General features: G+C 33.9%; 1 protein-coding gene across 2 annotated transcripts; it reads left to right on the top strand.

Annotated features, from left to right (window-relative positions):
- The first annotated feature begins 426 nt into the window (after nt 1-426).
- LOC143556543 (long chain acyl-CoA synthetase 1-like) lies at nt 427-14,679 on the top strand. 2 transcript variants are annotated; one of them, XM_077045834.1, is made up of 20 exons: nt 427-647; nt 1,737-1,918; nt 2,001-2,064; nt 2,146-2,235; nt 2,484-2,540; nt 2,658-2,706; nt 2,917-2,993; nt 3,072-3,111; nt 3,198-3,292; nt 4,183-4,350; nt 4,478-4,588; nt 4,667-4,754; nt 4,852-4,918; nt 5,027-5,102; nt 5,300-5,417; nt 13,007-13,252; nt 13,665-13,804; nt 13,888-14,070; nt 14,150-14,269; nt 14,354-14,679. In XM_077045834.1, the coding sequence occupies exons 2-20, from the start codon at nt 1,767-1,769 to the stop codon at nt 14,399-14,401; spliced, it is 1,989 nt and encodes a 662-aa protein (XP_076901949.1). In that variant the 5' UTR covers nt 427-647; nt 1,737-1,766; the 3' UTR covers nt 14,402-14,679. The 2 variants fall into 2 exon arrangements, with proteins under 2 accessions (XP_076901949.1, XP_076901948.1); XM_077045833.1 differs by lacking the exon at nt 427-647 and having other exon boundaries at nt 1,590-1,918.
- Nucleotides 14,680-22,944: the final 8,265 nt, after the last annotated feature.

Raw genomic sequence — 22,944 nt, 5'->3', positions numbered from 1 at the left:
TAAATCGAATACTATATTGATTGAGATTGATACCAAAACAATTGAACCCAAGTTACATACCTTTGTTTTCCGTTTGTTTTCTAAATTGAGATTTGTTTGAATGCAAAATCAAACCGAACTCAAATTCCATTTGATTTTCAGTTTCAACCGAAAATCTATTCAAATTGGCCAAAACCATAATACAAACCGACGAGCACCCTATTTCAAGCTCTTTAATTTTTTTAAAAATCTTATATTTGATAGAAACGTTTAAACATCTCACCTAAAAAATATAAAAATGGAGATGGATTTCAAACCTAGTTGACTACAAATATACTATATGACGACTTTTTCATACGTCCAAAACTAAAATTCTAAAACTATTAATTCCAAACTTATAATACCGGTCAAACCAAGGCACATAAGCAGAGTTGTACATCCTGCATCAGAATATGTGCATTATAGTTTTTAGACACTTTCATAAACTAGTTCCTTTGCCGTTGTATTTATGGCCCAACCTATATTACATGTGCAACTCTTTATAAATTTCAACTACAAACTCTTGTGACACATTCACATAGTCACATAGCATCTTTTCTTTATTCATTCAGGTTAATCCTACGATCATCCAAAGTCTCGTATTCACCTTCGTCTTTCGGCATATTCTGGTGAGTTTTCTGACAGATTTTACGGGGTTTATGTCGGATGTTTTGAATAATATTATGTATTTGGTCTTGGAAAGAAGGTTTGTTTACACCTTTTTTAATCTTTCTGTTTTTTATTACCTTTTCTTGAAATGTACTCTGATTTGTTCTTTCTTCCCATCCCCTACAAGAATCAACAAAAAAAGTTAAAAATATTAAAACTTTTGGTACACATGTACGTGAAAACGCGCTTAAGTGTTTAGTATTATGTTAGAAACAAACTTATCTAGTAAAATCATGTAAATTTAATATTCTGCTATATTATAAAAGATATAAACCGATTAAAAATCAACTTTTACGTCAAAACTCATGAATATTAATTGTTCACCGTATTATTTGTGTACTTATTAATTAAAATTTTATTCGTTCTTCAACAAGAAACATAAAATAATCACTAATCTTGTTAACAAAAAGTTAAAAAAGTTTTAATAAATTATTTACAAGGGGTACATGATAAAACGATTTTTAGTGGGTTTAAAGATTTGGGTTTTTCTTTATTCTCATTATTTTAGAAATACAAAATATATATTTGCGTTTTTAGAAATGAAGAATACAAAGGTACGAGCATATGTAATAACCATCAACCTATTAATAAAAGTTAAAAGTTTACTTTAGTTAAAGTAACTAACATACATGGTAGTAATATTTTTGTGTTTATAGATTAGAGGATCAAATTGACACAAACCTTAAAATTTTAAAGGCTAAACAAACAATCCACATTAAACACTCAATATATATTACTTTTCTTATAATATAAAATGAAGGATATATTTATTTGAACGAATAATATCTCAAGATAGTGTATTTATTATTACATTAAAATACTATGTACACTACAACAATGAATTCTCTTTATTATATGAATAATAATAATAATTTGAAAGTAGGTATCCATCCCTATATAGTGGTTTCCCTCTTTCTTTTCATCACCTACAAGAAACACAAAACACTCACCAAGCTTATTAACAAAACATTAAAAAGACAAAAAAAACTTTACGAAATCTTGACATATTAATCCCACCCAACGTGGGTTTTTGATTAAACTTGTTGTAGGTCATATATAATCTATAAAACAAGTGGGACATGGATGATAAACAGTTTGCAGTTAAACTAGAAAATGGTAACAAGGGAGTTAACGGCTCGCCGTCTGTCGGTCCGATTTACCGCAATCTTCTTGCAAAAGATATGTTTCCACCTTTTGATTCCGACTTGAAAACAACATGGGATGTGTTTAGGTATTTCAACATTCTTGTGTTTGTTGTTAGTTATTATAAAAGTAAGTTATGCATGCTTATTAAATAATATTGATATATGCAGGAATTCGGTTGAGAAGTATCCGGATAATAAGATGTTAGGATGGCGCGAGCAAGTTGATGGCAAAGTAATTAGCATTTTTTTGATGATTTTGTTGTATGTTGTTGGAATGATGAATGTTTTTATTTATGTTTTGTTGGATGTTTAGTGGGGGCCATATATATGGAAAACTTACAAGACTGTGTATGAGGAGGTTTTGAATGCTGCTTCAGCTTTATGGGCTTCAGGAATTCGACCGGTAAGTAATTAGAAAGATGATCATAAAGACATTAGGAAGATAATTATGCCTAATAAAGATTTTGTGTAGTTAGGAAGATAATCATAAAGATTTATGTAATCATGGATACTCATAAAAGATTTTGTGTATTTAGGAAGATGATTATTGATAATCATAAAGTCTTATGTAACTAGGAACAAAATCGTAAAGATTTATGTAATTAAGAAGATGATCAACATTTTTTTGTTCCAATTTTGGTTATGTGACAGGGCTGTAAAGTGGGAATCTATGGTGCAAATTGCCCTCAATGGATTGTGGCAATGGAGGTGAGTTTTAAGTTTCGGTTTTCGACCCAATTGTCAAGTAATTTTTGAGCTTTTATGATGATTGAATTTTATGTACTTAACATTATTTATCTATCTATATTTGTTGCATTTGATCAGGCCTGCAATGCCCAGGGTTACATTTCTGTGCCTCTATATGACACCCTTGGTAAACCACTCTTTTTGAAAATGATTATATGTTAGTTAATAGTATAAAAGGTTAAAAATAAGTTTTACTGTTTGCAAAATAACTATTTAGATCTCTATATAATCAGATAGGAAGCATATTTTTTTTATTCAAAAACACGAATTCAACGCCTTGTTAACTCGCTCTGTTCAATTAATATGTTATCGGGCTTTAAATATTTTACCTAAGCAGGACCCGGAGCGGTAAACTTTATATTGGACCATGCTGAAGTTGATGTTGTTTTTGTACAAGATAAAAAAGTTAAAGAAGTAAGCACCTTAAATTAGTACCAAATTAATAATCATAAAAATTCGAACTTTCTAGATAATAATGCTTTGATGTTGCAGTTACTGAATCCGGAGTGTATACATACCCAACGGTTAAAATGTGAGTAAACTAACTGTTATATAAACATTCGCAACTAAAAATTACTAATAAATGATTAGACTAACTTTTCTCTTATGCAATTATAGTGATTGTTTGCTTTACTTCAATGAAAGAAGAGGAAAAAGATAAGGCGGATTCGATGGGGATAAAATCATATGCGTGGAACGAGTTTCTTCATATGGTTAGTTGTTACAATAGTTGACCCGTTTACTTATTAATGGGTTGATTTGGGTTTTCTTTTATCTCAAACGGGCTGATTAGTTCAGGGGTATTTGGGTTGAAAGTCGCCCATTGTTGAACTTTTAATATGTACAATATTTTAAACGGTCTTACTCAAAAAGTAACTATTGTGAATAATTAGAGGTGGCATTCTGACATGACCAGAAACACGTCCTGAACACGACACGAAAATAATCAGATTTTGGGTTGTCATATCTAACCTGTTTCGAAAAACTGGTCGTGCTCGGATAGACCTGTTTAATTAAACAGGTCATGTTTGGGTTGACCTGTTTAACCTCTTTAGTTAAACAGGTCGACCCACTAGCCTGCATGTGACCTATTCACCCCATTCCTTTACAATCCACCAACCCAGTTAATACGCTAACAACTTGATTATTACTAGGACAACCCGCAAATCCGTTTGACAAGTTTAAATAAATGGGATAAACCGGTTGTGTTCATGTTAGTATGTTATACGATTTTATGTGTGTTCGAGGTAGGGTTGATATTTTTTTATAAGAATAAAAATACGGGTCGTGTTCCGTCTAAACAATTCAACCCAAAGCCCGATACGATTGACACCCCTATAAATAATATTATGTCGTTAATCATAACTAGTGCATTAGTTATTTTAAAAAATAAATAAATAAAATAAAACAAGATGAAAAGTAGTTGTGGATCAACCCAACCCGCCCTGGCCCGTTCAAATTCGTAATAATATGACCCATTTTGGCCCGAACCCGTTTGGGCCCATTAACCAGCTTGCCTAGGCTGCACACAGCATCTAGGATTTAATGTTTTTATTTATGCTCTTCAAGTTTTATAAATAATTTTTAAAATAATTTTGATTAGGGGAGTAAATATCCAACAGAGATGCAGACACCTGAACCATCTGCAATATGTACAGTTATGTACACTAGTGGCACTAGTGGAGACCCGAAAGGTGTTATAATAACCCATGAAAATGCTACTGTAAACATACATGGAGTCGATCTTTTCATGGAGCAATTTGAGGACAAGGTATGCATTTATCCTACAATCCTAAATCCTAAAAGAAGTTATTATTCTAGTGAAATCCTTTTGTCACAATAATATTTGAGCTTGTGTTCCGTTTGTGACATGATTATTTTTCGTGTCATTTTTGTAGATGACCGTGGATGATGTTTATTTATCTTTCTTGCCTCTTGCACACATTCTTGACCGCATGATTGAAGAATACTTCATCCGTAAGGGTGCTTCTGTTGGCTTCTATCACGGGGTAAATCCTTAAGTTTATATTTTTAGTCATAAACTGAAATTCTGCAATTGCTCATTTAACTAAAATTGCATTATGAAGGATATAAATGCATTGAGGGATGATATGATGGAATTGAAGCCAACATTTTTGGCTGGAGTTCCTAGAGTTTTGGAAAGGATTCATGAAGGTGCAACACTAATTATTTGATAAACTTCATACTTCAATATAAATGTGACAACGGTTAGGCGATTTTAAATTTCATTTTGATATTCTTTTATTCGCAGGTGTGCTTAAGGGGCTAGAAGAAGTTAATCCAAGGAGGAGGAAGATATTTAACATTCTATACAATTAGTACTTAAATCACAACTCTTGATTTTATTATTACTTTTTATATCGTCTGAATAAATGAAGATAATAACATTAAGTTTGTATAATATTTATTATAATGTAAAAATGCAGCAAACTTAGATGGATGAAAGCCGGTTACAAGCAGAAATATGCATCACCACTTGCAGATCTTCTTGCATTCCGGAAGGTTGGTTTACTTATGTAAAATTTATTACTTTTCTCATTTCGACCTGTTTGCTTAAAATGGGTTGGTTTGAGTTGTGTTTTATCTCAAACGGGTCGAATGGGTTATAGGAAGCCCAAAGCTGATTTTTCCAAAGACTAAGGATTATAATTTTAATGATATTGTCTTTGTAATGATAATCAATGTGTTTATTATCTTAGGTTAAGAACCGGCTCGGTGGGCGGATTCGTCTTATTGTGTCAGGAGGAGCTCCGTTAAGCAGTGAAGTTGAAGAATTCTTGAGAGTTACATCTTGTGCTTTTGTGGTGCAAGGTTACGGTAAGTATTCCAAGAAAAATAAATAAATGACGGGTGATAGTGCTAAAAACAGTCAATTAAATATTAACAAAATTAAACAAGTAATAAAAACTAGACTTAAGACTCAACTAAATAAAACACTGGCAAGTGAACCGATCAACTGTACTAAGCTAAGTAAGTCCGGAATATCGAACCCACAGGACTCTATAAATTACGTATATTAGCTAATTAGACTCGACTTACGACACGACTATTTATTAATAATATTTGAGGGGGATTTTAAAACTAATTAATTAAAACTCTGATAATAATTAACTAATGATTACTTTAATTTAACTATCAATAAACTAATTAATATAATAATAAAACAAACCCTAATTATTATAATAATAATAATAAAACATAACCAATACTTATTAATTAATTAATAAAACTTAAACCCTAATTAGTTTTAACTAATAAACAATTTAGAAAACTTGGATTAATTCAGATGATTAAAATAACTACCCAGGCCGGAATCCCCAAAGTTACGGTTATTAATTTAAATGGAAAAACGCAAGTTACGGAACCAGGATCATAAGATAGACCCTTGACAGAAAACCCGAACAGGACCCTTGAACTTCAAGAAGACGCCTATGGATTTCTAACAAGTTTTAAGATTCACCAGTTTTATATTAAACTTCCTTACGGTTATTTAATTGCTTATGTCTAAGTATCTTTTATGACGAAAACCTACCTTACAGCGCGGAATTCAAAAGATAGCAAAACAAACCCAATTAATTTAATAGACTAAGCTGACAATCAAATATAGACGGACTCCTTAAGAAGAACTAAATCTAGCAATCCCGACAAGCAAAGATCTATTAATAGCCTATCACTTTACAGCCTTTTAGACTAGCAGCTCACTTTTATTTGTTTAATTGATTTTATTGTTTCTATGATCTTAATCGATATCAATCATAAACTAGTCAAAAACACACATTAAATGACCTAACAAAACCCTATCTTAAGAAACAATCAACAAGGGCAATGTGAAATAATAAATTCAAGTAAACAAAACCAAGCAATCATACGCATCAACTAAATAAAATTCAACCGTTTACTTAGAACATAAAATCCATAACGAAACGAAAATCTAAATAAAATCAAACCGAACTAAGGTTCATCACAACCTAGGCAGTCTATGGAATTTAGCCTAGCATATTAAAATCTAAATCAAACAAAACAAATAATAACGAAAACATGGTGAAAGTATAAGAAACCGGGAATCGAAGATGATAAAACCCGTAAACTCAAACGTGAACGTGTAGCTCTTCACCGGATGTTCTCTCGCCTTCAAAATCACCAACAAACGCGTAAAATAGCTCCAAGAATTCTCCAAAATCGGCTGGTGGCTTTCAAGTTATGTCAGGTTTAAGTTAAAGGTGTTTAAATAGCGAAAACAAGGCCCGACATTAAGCAAAAACGAATTAAAACCCATCAGCAGCCCCTAGGCTCCGCGCTAAGGGCTTTTTGCCTTTCCCCTAGGCGCGGCGCGGCGTGCTTCTCCAAGGGGGCCGGTCTGACCGGTTCTCTGTTCTGGTTCTTCCTGACGCGTTCCGGATCTCCGTTTCGGCTCGTTTTAGCTCGTTTTTCGCCCTTTTTAATCACGATCAAATCCCGAAACCTACGATACACAAAAACGTTAGTAGTATACAAATCTCGACTAAAAACGAACAAAAACTATTAAAATATTAATTAAAATATACACTGGAAACATAAAGATTTAGCATTATATCAAATATCCCCTCACTTATTCTTTTTTCGTCCCTGAAAAAGTTTGATGCAGTTGGATCAGAATCGAAAAATATAGTATAACAAACATATAAGTTAGTTTTTAAAGCTCAGAAAAACGCAAAAACCGCGATCACCGATATTGTTGTCCACTTAAACCCATGCCTTAATCTTTACCGGGACAAATATGATCCGACAATTTTTTTACTCAGTGGTCTACACAATTAAGACCCGCTTATTTTCAGCTTTTACCGGACGAGACCACCCCAACTTGACTTAAACCTAAAAATTAGCAGATTTAAAACTTTTGTTGCTCTATTTTTTCATGAATAGCTAAGACGTTCAAGGGTATTGTTTATCCACCTAAGCTTAAGCATCAAAGTCTACCAAGCAGCCATTAGATACGATTAAAGTTCAATTAATTTATAGCTAGTGTTCCCCACAACATGACATACCCCTGTTATCAAGCAACACCCCGAACCTATCACCATAGGTGAGTATGCAAAATTTCATCTGTAGGGCTTACATGTAGCGTGTCCCTTGTGGTCTGTTTCTTAATGGTAATGAGACGCGAGCAAGGGGACCCCACATGGCTAACAGCGTGGATGATCAAGTCTGTAGTGAATTTTGTACTTTTGTACTTTTGTGATCATGTTTATAGACTTATAAGGGTTTGCTCTTTTTGGCTTTATTTTAAATATTCACAACCCCATTTGGAATTGTGAATACCCAGATGAATAGTCGGCATACAGACCCATGGTCTCCGGACCCGAAGCATCCCATCAATACAGGATTTGAGGTTATAAAACCATACGCCAATGAGGTGTAAAACACTAAACTAGCAGTTTTAAGTTTATATCACAGGCTACACGGCATACTCTAACGTTAAACCTACCCAAGCATCATATAATAACGTATTCAAATTTTAAAACTCATGATATTTCCATTTTTCATACCAAAAATTGAGGCTTGAGTATGGCCCGGCCTTTCATTACTTATTTTCCACGGACAAAACGCTTTACCCACAAGAGATTTCCGACCCATTTTATCAAATTTGCCCTTTCATTTTCAAGGCTGAGCTTACCGACACATCCCAAGTTAAGTGCGCTTTCTTTTATTTATCTCATATTATTAGTAGTTTGAAAAACCAAATTCCGATAAAATCATCATCTCCCACTTTAACGCAACAAAAACTAGACTCAAGGGACATTTTTAAAACATTTTGAACATTTTTTTATATATTTTTTATTTGTTTATAATTTTTTTTAACATAAACTCGATTTAAACTACGACTCAAATATCCTATCCCCGCACTTATATTTTGCATTGTCTTCAATGCAATGATAAGGACGACTTAAAACAAAAATAAAATAAAAGTGGACTACAAAAACTAAAACTCAAAAAATTATAAAAACAAAATAAAATAAAAAAAATTAAAATGCTAGATAATAGAAAAGACTTAGCTGGTAATATGCGAATGGAACACGATGCTAAGGTCTTCTTCCATGGATGCCCTCCAACTATGACGTGCTCAGCAAATGGTAACTCCTTTTCTCACGAACGTAAGCGGCAAAACAAAACAAACATATCTAAAAATGTATCTTATCGTAACGATAGATATTAAGCAATTAAAGTGTTTCAATCAACCGACAAATAACACATGGATAATTAGCAGCAAATAAATAAATAAAAAGTATTCGGCTTGGCTGCTCCATCCCCACACTTGTCTTTTTCATTAAAGTCTTCCTTGGGGGATCTTCTCTCTAGCTCATTCAGTCTCTCTTTTACCTAGCAAAACTCAAAAACACCAAAACAAAGAAAAACTACAAAATACTACGTTGGTGACTCGATAAATTATACAAACTCCGCGAAACCTCCCCACAGTTGAACTTAATCAGGAGGTTTCTTCTTAATCTGGACCCTATCTAACCCGTTTAGTTCCACCCGGAATTTATCAAATATTAATATATCAATGATGGACTCGCAAAATATTAAATTAGAATTAAAAATCAGTAACGGTTCATACCACCTATATTTAAACTTACCTGGCAAGAGCCGAATGCGTTGTAAGTATCGAGAAGACTGGTCGTGTTTGACTTTTAATGGCTTTTTCACTCCTGTAGACCATCTTCTAAAGTAAACGCAACTTCGGTTTTTAGGTAACCTATCATCCTCGACCTTCTCCTGTGATTTTAATTTCCGATAAGCATTCAAAACACAGTCCACGGGTTGGCAATAGTGTTCTTCCTCTAACACCACATCCTCATCTACACTATCCTCTACAAGGAGGGCCTCGAAAAACGCAACATCCTCATTAACGTCTAATGTGTCTCCCTCGTCATAATCCGACAATCCATCCAACTCCAGGTTCAAGAATTCATCTTCCTCATTAAGCTCATTATCAACCTTAATCATATCCTCAACACCAAACATTATCTCGAGTGACTCTCCCAATTCTATCTCTTCCTCAAACACAGGTTTCACCATAATTGATCTCAGATATGCAGCCCACTCCTCCTCGTCACAATCATCATCGGAGTCACTACAAAACTCAGTACAATTAGTAACACATACCTGTGAAACCTGAGGTGGTACTTCATCAACCACTCGTGTCTCCGTATCTGGGATGCTCTCCTCTTCTTCATCTACATATTCCATGATTGGCTCTTTCCCTTCTTCTGGAAACGTCGGGAACAACTCGCCCAACCGATTCATGTATCCCAAATAGTTGCCTTCCGCATCATACTTATAACCAGGTGTCGGTTTCTCCTCCAGCTGCACACTCTCCTCTTCGTTTATCTCACCATCAGAGTCACTCCAAAAATCAATAATAGCATGTGAAATCGGAGGTGGGACTTCAACATCCATTTTTGTCTCCGTTACTTGAATGATCTCCTCATCTGAGTGCTCAACATATTCCAAGGATCTCAACCTCTCCATTTCATCTTCTTCTTCCAGTCTCCTAGAAATTTCTTTTATTTGACGTTGGAGATCTGTAATAATATCCTGGTGATTTTTGAAGATGGTATCATGCTTAACGAACATCTTTTGGGTATCTGTAGCCATGTATTGGACCAACATATTTTCTATCCTACCCATAGCAGCTACATCCTCATCAGAAAGACTATTAGAAAATTGATCATAACACTGCTCCTGGTTTTGCTGAGGTTGCTGATACGAATTATCAAAATAATATGAAAAAGGTCCCTGTGAAAAATTTTGCACTGGCTGCACAGAGTGGTTAGTACGATTATATGGACAAGCACGAGTCATATGACAACCAGCGCATCTATAACAAATAAAGCGAGAACCCTTGTATGGACAATCATAGTGTAAATGGGGATCACCACACGTATCACAATTAAGGTTACTGTAGTATGGACATTTAGTGGTAAAGTGAGGTCCATTACAAATTTCACACATCATTACAGGAATCTAAACAAGCAAAAGACACAGACAATTTGACACCTACGACTCACAATAAAAAAATAAAAATAAACACGTAATAAGCTAATTAACTAAAACCCTAAAAACTCAAATGCAAAAACACAATAGCACGTATATAGCAAGTAAGTCCAATCAAAACTAATAACGCAATCGCCAAGAGTCTCCGGCAACGGCGCCAAAAACTCGATGTGCTAAAAACAGTCAATTAAATATTAACTAAATTAAACAAGTAATAAAAACTAGACTTAAGACTCAACTAAACAAAACACCGGCAAGTGAACCGATCAATTGTACTAAGCTAAGTAAGTCCGGAATATCGAACCCACATGACTATATAAATTACGTATATTAGCTAATTAGACTCGACTTACGACACGACTATTTATTAATAATATTTGAGGGGGATTTTAAAACTAATTAATTAAAACTCTAATAATAATTAACTAATGATTACTTAATTTAACTATTAATAAACTAATTAATATAATAATAAAACAAACCCTAATTATTATAATAATAATAAAACATAATCATTACTTATTAATTAATTAATAAAACTTAAATCCTAATTAGTTTTAACTAATAAACAATTTAGAAAACTTGGATTAATTCAGATGATTAAAATAACTACCCAGGCCGGAATCCCCAAAGTTACGGTTATTAATTTAAATGGAAAAACGCAAGTTACGGAACCAGGATCATAAGATAGACCCTTGACAGAAAACCCGAACAGGACCCTTGAACTTCAAGAAGACGCCTATGGATTTCTAACAAGTTTTAAGATTCACCAGTTTTATATTAAACTTTCTTACGGTTATTTAATTGCTTATGTCTAAGTATCTTTTATGACGAAAACCTACCTTACAGCGCGGAATTCAAAAGATAGCAAAACAAACCCAATTAATTTAATAGACTAAGCTAACAATCAAATATAGACGGGCTCCTTACGAAGAACTAAATCTAGCAATCCCGACAAGCAAAGATCTATTAATAGCCTATCACTTTACAGCTTTTTAGACTAGCAGCTCACTTTTATTTGTTTAATTGATTTTATTGTTTCTATGATCTTAATCGATATCAATCATAAACTAGTCAAAAACACACATTAAATGACCTAACAAAACCCTATCTTAAGAAACAATCAACAAGGGCAATGTGAAATAATAAATTCAAGTAAACAAAACCAAGCAATCATACGCATCAACTAAATAAAACTCAACCGTTTACTTAGAACATAAAATCCATAACGAAACGAAAATCCAAATAAAATCAAACCGAACTAAGGTTCATCACAACCTAGGCAGTCTATGGAATTTAGCCTAGCATATTAAAATCTAAATCAAACAAAACAAATAATAACGAAAACATGGTGAAAGTATAAGAAACCGGGAATCGAAGATGATAAAACCCGTAAACTCAAACGTGAACGTGTAGCTCTTCACCGGATGTTCTCTCGCCTTCAAAATCACCAACAAACGCGTAAAATAGCTCCAAGAATTCTCCAAAATCGGCTGGTGGCTTTCAAGTTATGTCAGGTTTAAGTTAAAGGTGTTTAAATAGCGAAAACAAGGCCCGACATTAAGCAAAAACGAATTAAAACCCATCAGCAGCCCCTAGGCGCCGCGCTAAGGGCTTTTTGCCTTTCCCCTAGGCGCGGCGCGGCGTGCTTCTCCAAGGGGGCCGGTCTGACCGGTTCTCTGTTCTGGTTCTTCCTGACGCGTTCCGGATCTCCGTTTCGGCTCGTTTTAGCTCGTTTTTCGCCCTTTTTAATCACGATCAAATCCCGAAACCTACGACACACAAAAACGTTAGTAGTATACAAATCTCGACTAAAAACGAACAAAAACTATTAAAATATTAATTAAAATATACACGGGAAACATAAAGATTTAGCATTATATCAACGGGTGAAAATAGGTCAAACAAGTCATATAAGAAATTATGCAACTGAAACTAGCGAGAAGTCTCCAAATGTGAATTCAAATTGTTAAAAAATTCTTTTAGTAGCATAAACGTCATTTTGTGCGTGATTGAATCCTTTCGATTTTCATAATTTAACAAATGGGCCATTTTTGCCTGATTAAACGTTATAAAAGGATTTTTCTGTTAAGTTTTAAAAGTCTAGGGGTTTAGTCATGCAAAAATAAAATCCAAAATGTCACCTTTTGCATTATTAAGCCCCTAAACTTAATTCAAAGGTAAAAAGTCTTTAAGGAATTAGCGACGCAAAGGGCCACAAAGTGCTGGCCCAACCCAACCCGTTTTATCACACTACGTATATGACATGTTTTGACCTGAACCTGTTACAAGACCTCCCGTTTATGATCTCTAGCATAAATCATAGGTTGATTAAAATTTGGTTTTCTAAGTTGGTTTGGTTATTATTGCAGGTATGACAGAAACATGTGGCTTGGCAACTTTAGGGTTTCCAGATGAAATGTGCATGCTTGGAACCGTTGGTTCGCCATTTGTATACACAGAATTACGTCTAGAAGAAGTCCCAGATATGGGTTATGACCCGTTATCCGACCCGCCACGTGGCGAGATATGTGTTCGTGGGAAAACATCTTTTTCGGGTTACTACAAGAATCCAGAACTCACCAATGAGGTTATTAAAGATGGGTGGTTTCATACAGGTCAATCCTCTTATATCCACAATATCTATGTGAATGTTATTCCAACTTTTTTTAATGTCCGTCACGGGTGACTAGCGGGCCCCACATTGTTTATCGAACGGTAAAAACTTGTAAAAGTTTTTATCTAAGATAGTATTTTAAGTTGTCGATTTTCTAGTTTTGCCATGATAGAAAAAATGAACATAGTCAAATTTACCAACAGTCAGCTTTCATGTAAAAAAAAGTCAAAATAGTCAAAGTTACCAAACAATCAAGCTGTCACGTTAGAAAAGTCAACATAGTCAAAATTACCAAGAGTCCGTTGTAATTGTAAAGGGCCAGTTGTCATGTCAAACAAAGTCAATATAGATGAAGTTAGTAACGTTTTATACATAAACGCTTGCGAATAACGTGGATGTTTTTTGCATTTTAGGTGATATCGGGGAGATGCAACCAAACGGGGTGTTAGTAATCATCGATAGAAAGAAACATTTGATAAAACTATCCCAAGGGGAGTATATTGCACTTGAATATCTCGAGAAAGTGTATGGCATCACCCCGATCATTGAAGATGTAATTTTCTTTCGTTACTCGTACTTTTATAATTTGTTATTTTTTGCTTTCTATGACTAAATAACTTAAACAAATATGACTAGATTTGGGTGTATGGGGATAGCTTCAAGTCATCTTTAGTTGCAGTAGTTGTGCCAAGCAAAGAGCACAGCGAAAAATGGGCTCATCAAAATGGTTTCCAGTGTTCTTACTCTGAGTTGTGTAATCTTACACAGCTAAGAGAATATATTATTTCTGAGCTTAAATCAACCGCAGAGAGAAATAAGGTATCAACATTTTTCAAGTTTTTAGAAATTTATACGTGTTTAATTATTTATTTGTTATTATGTTGTTTTGTTCTTTTAGCTAAGAGGTTTCGAGTATATAAAGGGTATAATTGTGGAGCCACGCATGTTTGAAGGTGAAAAGGATTTATTGACCCCAACAATGAAGAAACGAAGGGACAAACTTATCAACCGTTACAAGGTAATTAAAGTTGTTCTAACTATATTTTCACTTGGCGTGTTGTTTTTCAGTTGTGTTAAAAAGGTGTATTTTGCTGTGGTGCAGGCGGGAATCGACAATGTGTACAAGAAGTTGATTGTGAACAAACGCTAAGAATTTGAATCAGACACAAGATCATGTTTTATAATGTGCGTGCTATATCGATCCTTTGTACTGTTATGGGTGCGGTTTATTTCTGCATGTTTGTTTAAGTGAGTTGGGCCCTTAGTTAAATTATGTGTAAGTAAGTTATAGTTAATACGAATAAACAGAAGTGATATGGCTCGCTCGGCTATGATGGTTCCTCGTAACTAAACCGTGCAGTTCACATTACAATGTTCTACATGTGTCGTGACATTACACAATCAAATCGTTTATGGACACACGAAATTTTCAACAAAACCAAAACAAAAGACGTTAACTTCAAATCAAGTATCTCAACGCACCAATTTTTTTTTTTTTTTGTGTGTGTAGCCAAACATGTCACAAGGTATTAAGGTATTAAACAGAACACAGATCATATGATTATCCAAAACCATACGAAACAAACCAACTGTTACTAAACTTAGATGCATTATATAAACTTCATTTAGGAGAGTTTGCTTAAATTGTAACAGAAAACGAAGTAGTACGTGGTGTGTTTGGTGAAGAAGGTGATCACTTCGTTTGAAGAGTGAGAAGAGGGTATTGGTGATCCCCTATCATTTTAGGGAGACGACTAGTGAAGAATACTCTCGATCGAGGATCTGGGAGAGTACGTAGAGTGAATTAGTTAACATTCACTTAAACCTCTATAAATCCGGTTGTCTTATCACTAACCCTTTAACTTTTTACTTTTTTTTTAAAACGGTGACTTTCTTGTATTTAGGCTACCACACTCTTCAAATATGGAGAGTCTCGATGCCCCACTCTAGCCAGACTATGTTGTCTTAACCAGGCCCAGACTTCAAAGTTTGGCTTGGCCGTTCCACCGGGAAACCATACCGTCGATTGCCACTTGACAGTCGTTGTGCCACCACAAGAGCAGAACTCTCTGGCGTATCACACGGTGGGACGAAAGCCTGGGTGGGCTTAGGGTTCGAACTGACAACATTTGCATAAGGCCTAACTCAAATACTTCATTGTCAATATCCACACAAATGTGACACAAGTGAAATTCGAATTTGAGACTTCACTGAAGAATCCAAGTCTCATACCACTAAACCAGAAGTAGGGGATATTTGTTTATTTTATAAGTTGAGAAAAGAGTTTATCAAAGAAATAAGCTCACGGGGGTGTTTGGATGAGCTTTTAAAATTGTTTTTTTTTTTTGAAAAGTATAAGCAACTTTTAAAAAACTCCAATTTGAAGCTTTTGGAGAAGCTTTGTGACTTTGTCAAACACATTTTATTTTACAACAAGCAAATAAACAAGTTTTAAAAGTTCACCCAAACACCTACTAAAATCATATTAACAGGTAAGAAGAACTAACTATTCACCCCCTCTAGTATTCTACACTTTCGATAACAGTTATCGGTTCAGCTAATAGAAATTAGCCAACTGAACCGAAACATTCATATTTTCATATATTTCTAGCATTTATGTCTCCATTATTTCATATTTATACTACCATTTCAGGTATTTTTAATACCTTAATTTCATATATTTTTACGTTCATTGCAATTTCCTTCTATATATATTATTTACATCTTTTACTAAAAATTATTTTGCCTTGTTTTCTTTTCTTCTGATATTAGTTGCTAGTAATTTTGTTTATAGAAGTTTGACAATCAGTGATAGGATATCAACTCGTAGTGGATATGAAACATGTAGAATTCAAATTAAATAGTAGAAACTGATAGGCTACGGGTTAATAGAGATACTAATACACAATCTGACCAATTCATAGGCCGGGCAACCCATGATCAATATAAGACACGGATTCATTTGTAGGATTAACAATAGGATCCAAGGAACACCACTCAAGAAGCCACTCGATAATCATGTTCCTCATGATTAGAAAAAACACATAAAAATCTTTGGTTATATGCATGTGTTTAACCCATAACCAAAACCAAACCATGATACTTTACTCAATTATACATACTAATGACACTTTTCTAATCGGGATAAACTTTGTCATTCGAATGTCAATCAAGTAAAATATTGTGCACTTGATTACATTTTGCGTGTTTATGTTCATTTGGAAGTGGAGTGAGCATGATTAGGGTTGATATGAATAAGGATAACAATGATAGAGGTGAGGCATGTTGTTAGGGGTGACTTTAGATTGTTGAAACGATCTAACCGTTAAAAGGGAAGCAAATCGGCATGTTATGAAATATTTGTTCCAACCAGTTTTTTGGTCTATGCCGTAAAATAGATTTTCGACGAAATGAAAAAAAAATGGTAGAGTCGTAACCATAGAATACGACATGTTATCCTAGGTTAAGAGGATGTGACTAGTGTTATTTAATAAGTTAGAGGGTTAAGCTATTAACATATACACACAAAGTTTTGAACAATTCACATTAACACTATTAAAACACATAGTGGGAATAAAGAAATACCCATTGTGAATGTAACATGTGGTATCAATATTGATAGTGATAGTAAGTTAGTAACAAACGCATTATTGAGTTGTGGTTGAGTGCTAAAGTTTCTTGATTGACGTTCGATTGTTCGAATGATACTTTAGGCCAATATTGTTTTGGGCGTGTAACATGTTGGTTACTTGGTTTTGTATTTCTGTAAAATGAATTTAAGCCCACTTTTTATTTGGGCCTCAAAGACATCCCAATTCCCAAGGGTGGACCATTAACCAAATCCAGAAAAATAAAACATCACCGGTTTTAATAAACCATACATTCAATATTTATTGAATATGTGTAATGATTAATGCTCCTTAACTTAAGTGGCATTTTAAATTGAATGTGACTCAATGGTAGAGTACTCACTTTACAAGTGAGAGGTATGGGGTTCAAACCTCAATATCACCAATTTATATGGGAGATATGAGGGATGACCCTGGTTTGCCAGGGTTCGAGTCCTGATCTCACCCGGTTTTACCGGCTCCTCGCTGTCGTGCCATTTGGCGGGCGTGGGGGTCGGGTTTATCCGGTGAATCCCTCAATAGGTGGACCGCTAGGGGCTCCGTCCGTCCGGACTAGTGGCCGGCTCGAGCTACCTTTAGCCAATGGAGGTCGCGTACGGAGTACCCGACGTTACTTAGTTGGTCGTTCAAAAAAAAACTTAAGTGGCCTTTTTCATCACGTTATTATCACCTTTTTCTTAGTCAAAGACACTTGTAACAGATAATGTTTCTTAATGCCTCTTTAATTATTATCACTTCAAGACATATATAAACTTTATTATGAAAACGTTATGCACTTATAAAGTCTCATGATGCCATGAAGGAGATGGTACATTGGATTTAAGCACCCATATAATTCTCCTATAATACCTCATTAAATATGGTCTTAAGAAACATGTATTAATATTATTAGTTTACACAGACCCCCTTCAACTAGGGTTCTCATTTTTACTCGAAACCCAAACCCAAACTAACCCGAACTTGAGAAAAGGCCAACCCAAACTCGAACACAAAGTAATTCAGGTTGGTTATTGGGTCTGATTTCTAGGCTTCGGGTCAACCCAAACAACCCGATTAACCTATTTATTAAAAAACATGATAATATTATTTGGTATGTACACCATATACGAAACACTCTACGCGTTGAAGTTTTTCTTTACTTTTTATTTTATTTTTGTTTTCTTAGATATGCGGAACCCGATTAACTCAAGCTGAAAAAACAATGAGAGATTTAGGTTTGGTTTCGGGTCTAAAGTTAAAACTTTGAAACCTGAAGAACCCGAGTCGATAAACCCAAAATCTGAAGAACAAACCCGAAGAACACCCCTACATTCAACAATGGGATTGAATTTTCTTTTTGGCTCTTAATATATGGTCTTATGTGATGCACAAAACATAAAAATATATTTGAACTAAAGCTTTTTATTAGTAGTCTAAAACCCAATTCATTTGTTATAACCCAATCTTCATACGAACTAGGAATTCCCCCACCGCGTTGCGGGGGTGTTTTGGGTGACAACGTTTGTGGCTTGCAATTACATCATTTATCGTGTTCATCTTATCCATCTAGGCTTTCTTTACATCATGTTGTAGACATACAAAATATGTGTGGAAACTAATTACAAAAAGTTATTTCTTGTAGACTTGTCTGCTCTGCAAAAAGTTGTGTGATGCCACAATGTGTTGAACCTGGTTGAGTGTTTGCATAATTGCATGTCAATACTTATTGGTGTTTTTAATTTGTCTTGTGTATGGATTGTTGTTGCCAAAATATCTATGATGCTTCATCATGTTCCTACATCTTCTGCTTCATTGTTGCCTGGGTTGTGCGTGACTACAAAGTTACAAACAAAATCTTCAATGTCATACATATGTAATTGTGTACAAAACTTGTAGGCTAAAATGGACATTCGAAGTGCTGCCTAATGACGCTTTTTCACACATGTTGGTGCGATAGTCAAATAGGATTCTAAGTCGAAAGTGTTAACCTCTGGCTGTAGAGGACATTCTAGTTGGGGCCTAGTTATACTTTCTCACACATGTTGTGCACAAAAAAATGTATCGCGCTAAGTAAAGTATGACAAATAGGTTGCCTATCAAAGAATATAAGTGTAAGAAATATTGTTTGATAGGTTTATGTAAATTATTTTCTTGTTTAGCATCAAGATCAAAAGAGCAATCATAGGGGACAAAAAAGAAAAATAAGAAGAAAAAAAAGACATACTCGCCTGGGTGGAGTCCAGAAGAGCAGAGGCAAAACTCGGAGCGACGCCAGGGAGTCTGCAGTGGTGGAGTCGCCTATCTGAAACAGATTGATAGATGGATAATTTGCCTAATTTCCACTTAAATCAAACATTCTGAAAGTACAAATCACAGTCTCAGTAATATGTTTGAATTTGTAGATGAACAATACTAATCTTACAACATTAAAGGTTGCTTCATGTAGGATAATGGGTCATGCGTGTTTGGGTCAGTACGGGTTGATGTAAAAAAACTAAAGAAGTTCAATTTGTCCGGGTCAAAACATGATCTAACTAAAATACATTCGGGTCAGGTCGGGTAATGGGTCATACCAAGCTTGGGTTTGAATGAATTGCTTTAAAAAGATTATCAAAACAGAATAAAAAACTGCTCTAAAATTTATCCAACTTGAGAAGATTGCTAAAAGTTCAACCAACTTCATTAGCAATGCTACAATCGCAAATAAAATAAAAAAATTATACACATTGTTTATGATACGGGTTTTGGATATCATAAAAACATTCAATACCTCATGACACGTGTGTACACAGAAGGACAAATTGGGATAACCGGACTTAAATGGTTTGACATCAATTTTGGGGCCACACAGTTCATGAAATGCAACATTAAGGCTAAATTTTCATGAGTTTCAACCTTCTTTTTTCATTATTTAAAAACATAAAGTTACCTTCCTCATCTTTGAAGCCTTTTTTGTTGATGAGATCATAAGTTGTTTTGTAGCAGGTATTGTACATAGACTTATCTAAGTGACCAAAATAGAAAAATGCCAATAAGAAAAAATATTATAACAAAACGAAAATGATTATGGAAACACATTGCAGCCATAAACCATAGAGAAATTAGAATAACCTCTATATGAAATTAGAATATGTATTGAAAAAAGCGTGTTTCGAATACAAAACAGGCCGTTTTGACGTGTACCAAAAATGCCCGTTTAATGTAGTTCACTAAATCAACCGACAATACACAAAGAGGTTTCTATGTACACTCTCAAATCAATCGACAATACTACACAAAGATTACACCCAGGGCTGACTGCAACGAATGGGCTCCAAGAGGTTTCTATGTACACTCTCAATCAACAACACACAAAGAGGCAAACCAAATCATATATAAACTAACTTTGCAAATCACGACTCTAAAACAAACACGACAGCCCCATTTCATAAATTTGACACGGGGTTAACCAAGGCTCAGATCAGCTACACGGCTACAATGTGGGAGAAACTGGAACCTCATTGCAGCCATAAACCATAGAGAACAATTATAGATTCATCAACCAACACAGACCACTCCATAACCACCAAAAGTCATCAGGAAATCAAGTTCCCCTTAAAGTGGCACAGATAGAAAGGAATGGAGGAAATCAAGTTCCCCTTAAAGATGAAGCCTGACGGAGCACCGACATCGAATTGAACACCTACTCAGCGTCTTCGTCGATCGAGAAGGTCTGATGGTTGCAAAGAGGATACATACGGTTTCTCAGAGCAGAAACTGAGAAACATATAATGATTGAAAAGCTTGGCTCAAAACGTGCAACATATAATGATGCCAGATGGCAAAGCCATAACCAACTCAAGCTGTACAACTGAAACAGCTTCAGTTACAATACATCAACGCCAAGTTCACCAAAAATTGTTATATTATAAATATGCGCATGAAAGGAATATCATATTTCTCACATACTTTTTTTTTATCTAGTGTGTGCATTTTATTTTTTTAAGTTTATATGAATATAAACATAGCTGTAGTAAAAGTGGATATATGAATTTCTTTTTTTTCGTATGTGATACTGTAAAAGTATACCTTTTTACAGGGCGGCTCTGAGAATTCAAAAAAAACATTTTTGGGTCAAAGACGAAAAATACTTTGGGCCTAAAGTAAATAAGAGTATTTTGTTGGGTTCAAACAATTTAATTTTTAAATTGGCTTACTTGGTTATGATTTGGGTTGTTTAAAAAACTAATGTATAAATATAGACTAAAACATGTTTCAAATTAGGCTAGAACGCACAACATTTGGTTGGGAGTCATACCTATTTGCCACTAGACCAAATTAGTTGTTATGTAATTATGTTAAAACATTAAATATAGATATAGTTTTTCATCAAAATACATGTATTTAAAAAAAAAATCTGCGCCTAGCGAGTAGTCGGGCCTATGGCCATCGACTACCCTGCCGTATGCCATGACCGACCTTGCTTTTTTATGACATAGTTACAGTCATATTTATGATTTTTCTCATCTATACTATTTAATAAATAAAGCTTTCTAAAAATGTCACATGTCATCACTATATTCATCCTTATAAAATTCTCCCTCATCTCTCTCATATTAAATACATTTCTCTTTTTAATATTTCATTTTCAATTTTTAATAATTTCATCATAACTTAGAAGAATTAATATCATCATAAATATGTTAATTTGTTTAATATAAAATATATTGCATTAGTTATTAATATTAGATTTTTATAAGTAACCAGTACGAAACGGGTGGGTTTCTTAACTAATTAAAGTATCAAAGATTGTTCATGGCAAAACAGTTTAAGATTAAAATGAGTTTTGGTCCACGAGTTGGTTTAAAAAAATAGTCATTTACACCTAAGTTTTGATATTGAAAATAACAAAGAAATAATTTATGATTTATGAATTTTCTAACAACTTTATATTTCCAAATTACGTAATATGTAATTTTTTTATCGTATAATATATCTTTATATATGTGATACCTTTTTTTTGTATTTCACATTATGCTATTATTTTAAAAAAAAAATACTTATTATAACTGTGTGCTACACGGGTAACTAACCTAGTTCTATATAAAACCAACATGAATTGTGGATTCTTGTTTGGCTAAAACAACTACCCATATTATACAATATCAAATTTTACTCTTCTAATAAAATAAAAATAATAAGGATTATATATCAAACTTTCATTCAACTCCAGTCTAATTTTTAACATAATTTTCTAATCTCTTATCTTATTCATCCTAGATATATACGAGTCATTGGTCAAAACCATTTTGACAATAGTGTTATAAAATAATCAATTTTCCATCCTAATATTCTAATGCCTATTCTCATTCATCCTAGCTATCTATGATTCATAGGTCAAAACTATTTTGGCGATTGAATTTAAAAATATGCAAAAAATTAAAAATAAATATTGATTGAAGATAAAAAAAAGTAGAAATATGAAAGTTAAACAACTAGAAAATAGCCAAGAACAATCTTTTTCTAAGGTTGGTTTGTTCCTTTGATGTGCAGTCTTTTTCAAATGAACACTATATGTTGCATTATCCAGATTAACTAGCAAACGTGGTCTACAATTGTTAATATTTAATGAGCAGATGTGGTCTAAAATTGTTAATATTGAATGACGATGAGAATACTTGTGATAGTCAACTGTTGTATATAAATGGATTTTCTCAAATTTATATTGAGATTCTAGACTTCTTATTATTTGTACTATATATTTCATTTATTTTTACATAGCTTTAATTTTGTTCATTTATTTCAAATAACAAATCTTATTTATTTTTATTATATGATAAATCTCGTGTAATTAACGAGTTAAAAAGTAGTTAAATATAAACAACTTCACTACGTAAAAATAGGTTTAAACATTTTGTGAAGCAACACTTTTTGAATTTCATTTATCCTATTTCAGATTCGGAGTCATTATGTTCTGACAACATGGACCATGTTAAAGCCAACATGATAAATACTAAATAGATGGTTATAGGTTAATAAGTTGGTTGTAGTTCAATGGTGGAGCACTTTATAAGTAAGAGGTAGGGGGTTTAAACCTCACTATCAC

This window comes from Bidens hawaiensis, unplaced genomic scaffold (genome assembly GCF_021521415.1).
Source record: "Bidens hawaiensis isolate Kalapana, Puna unplaced genomic scaffold, B.hawaiensis_p1.1 tig00018610_1, whole genome shotgun sequence".
Taxonomy (NCBI): domain Eukaryota; kingdom Viridiplantae; phylum Streptophyta; class Magnoliopsida; order Asterales; family Asteraceae; genus Bidens; species Bidens hawaiensis.
Note: the sequence above shows the minus strand (reverse complement) of the source record. Positions and strands in the feature narration are given on the sequence as shown.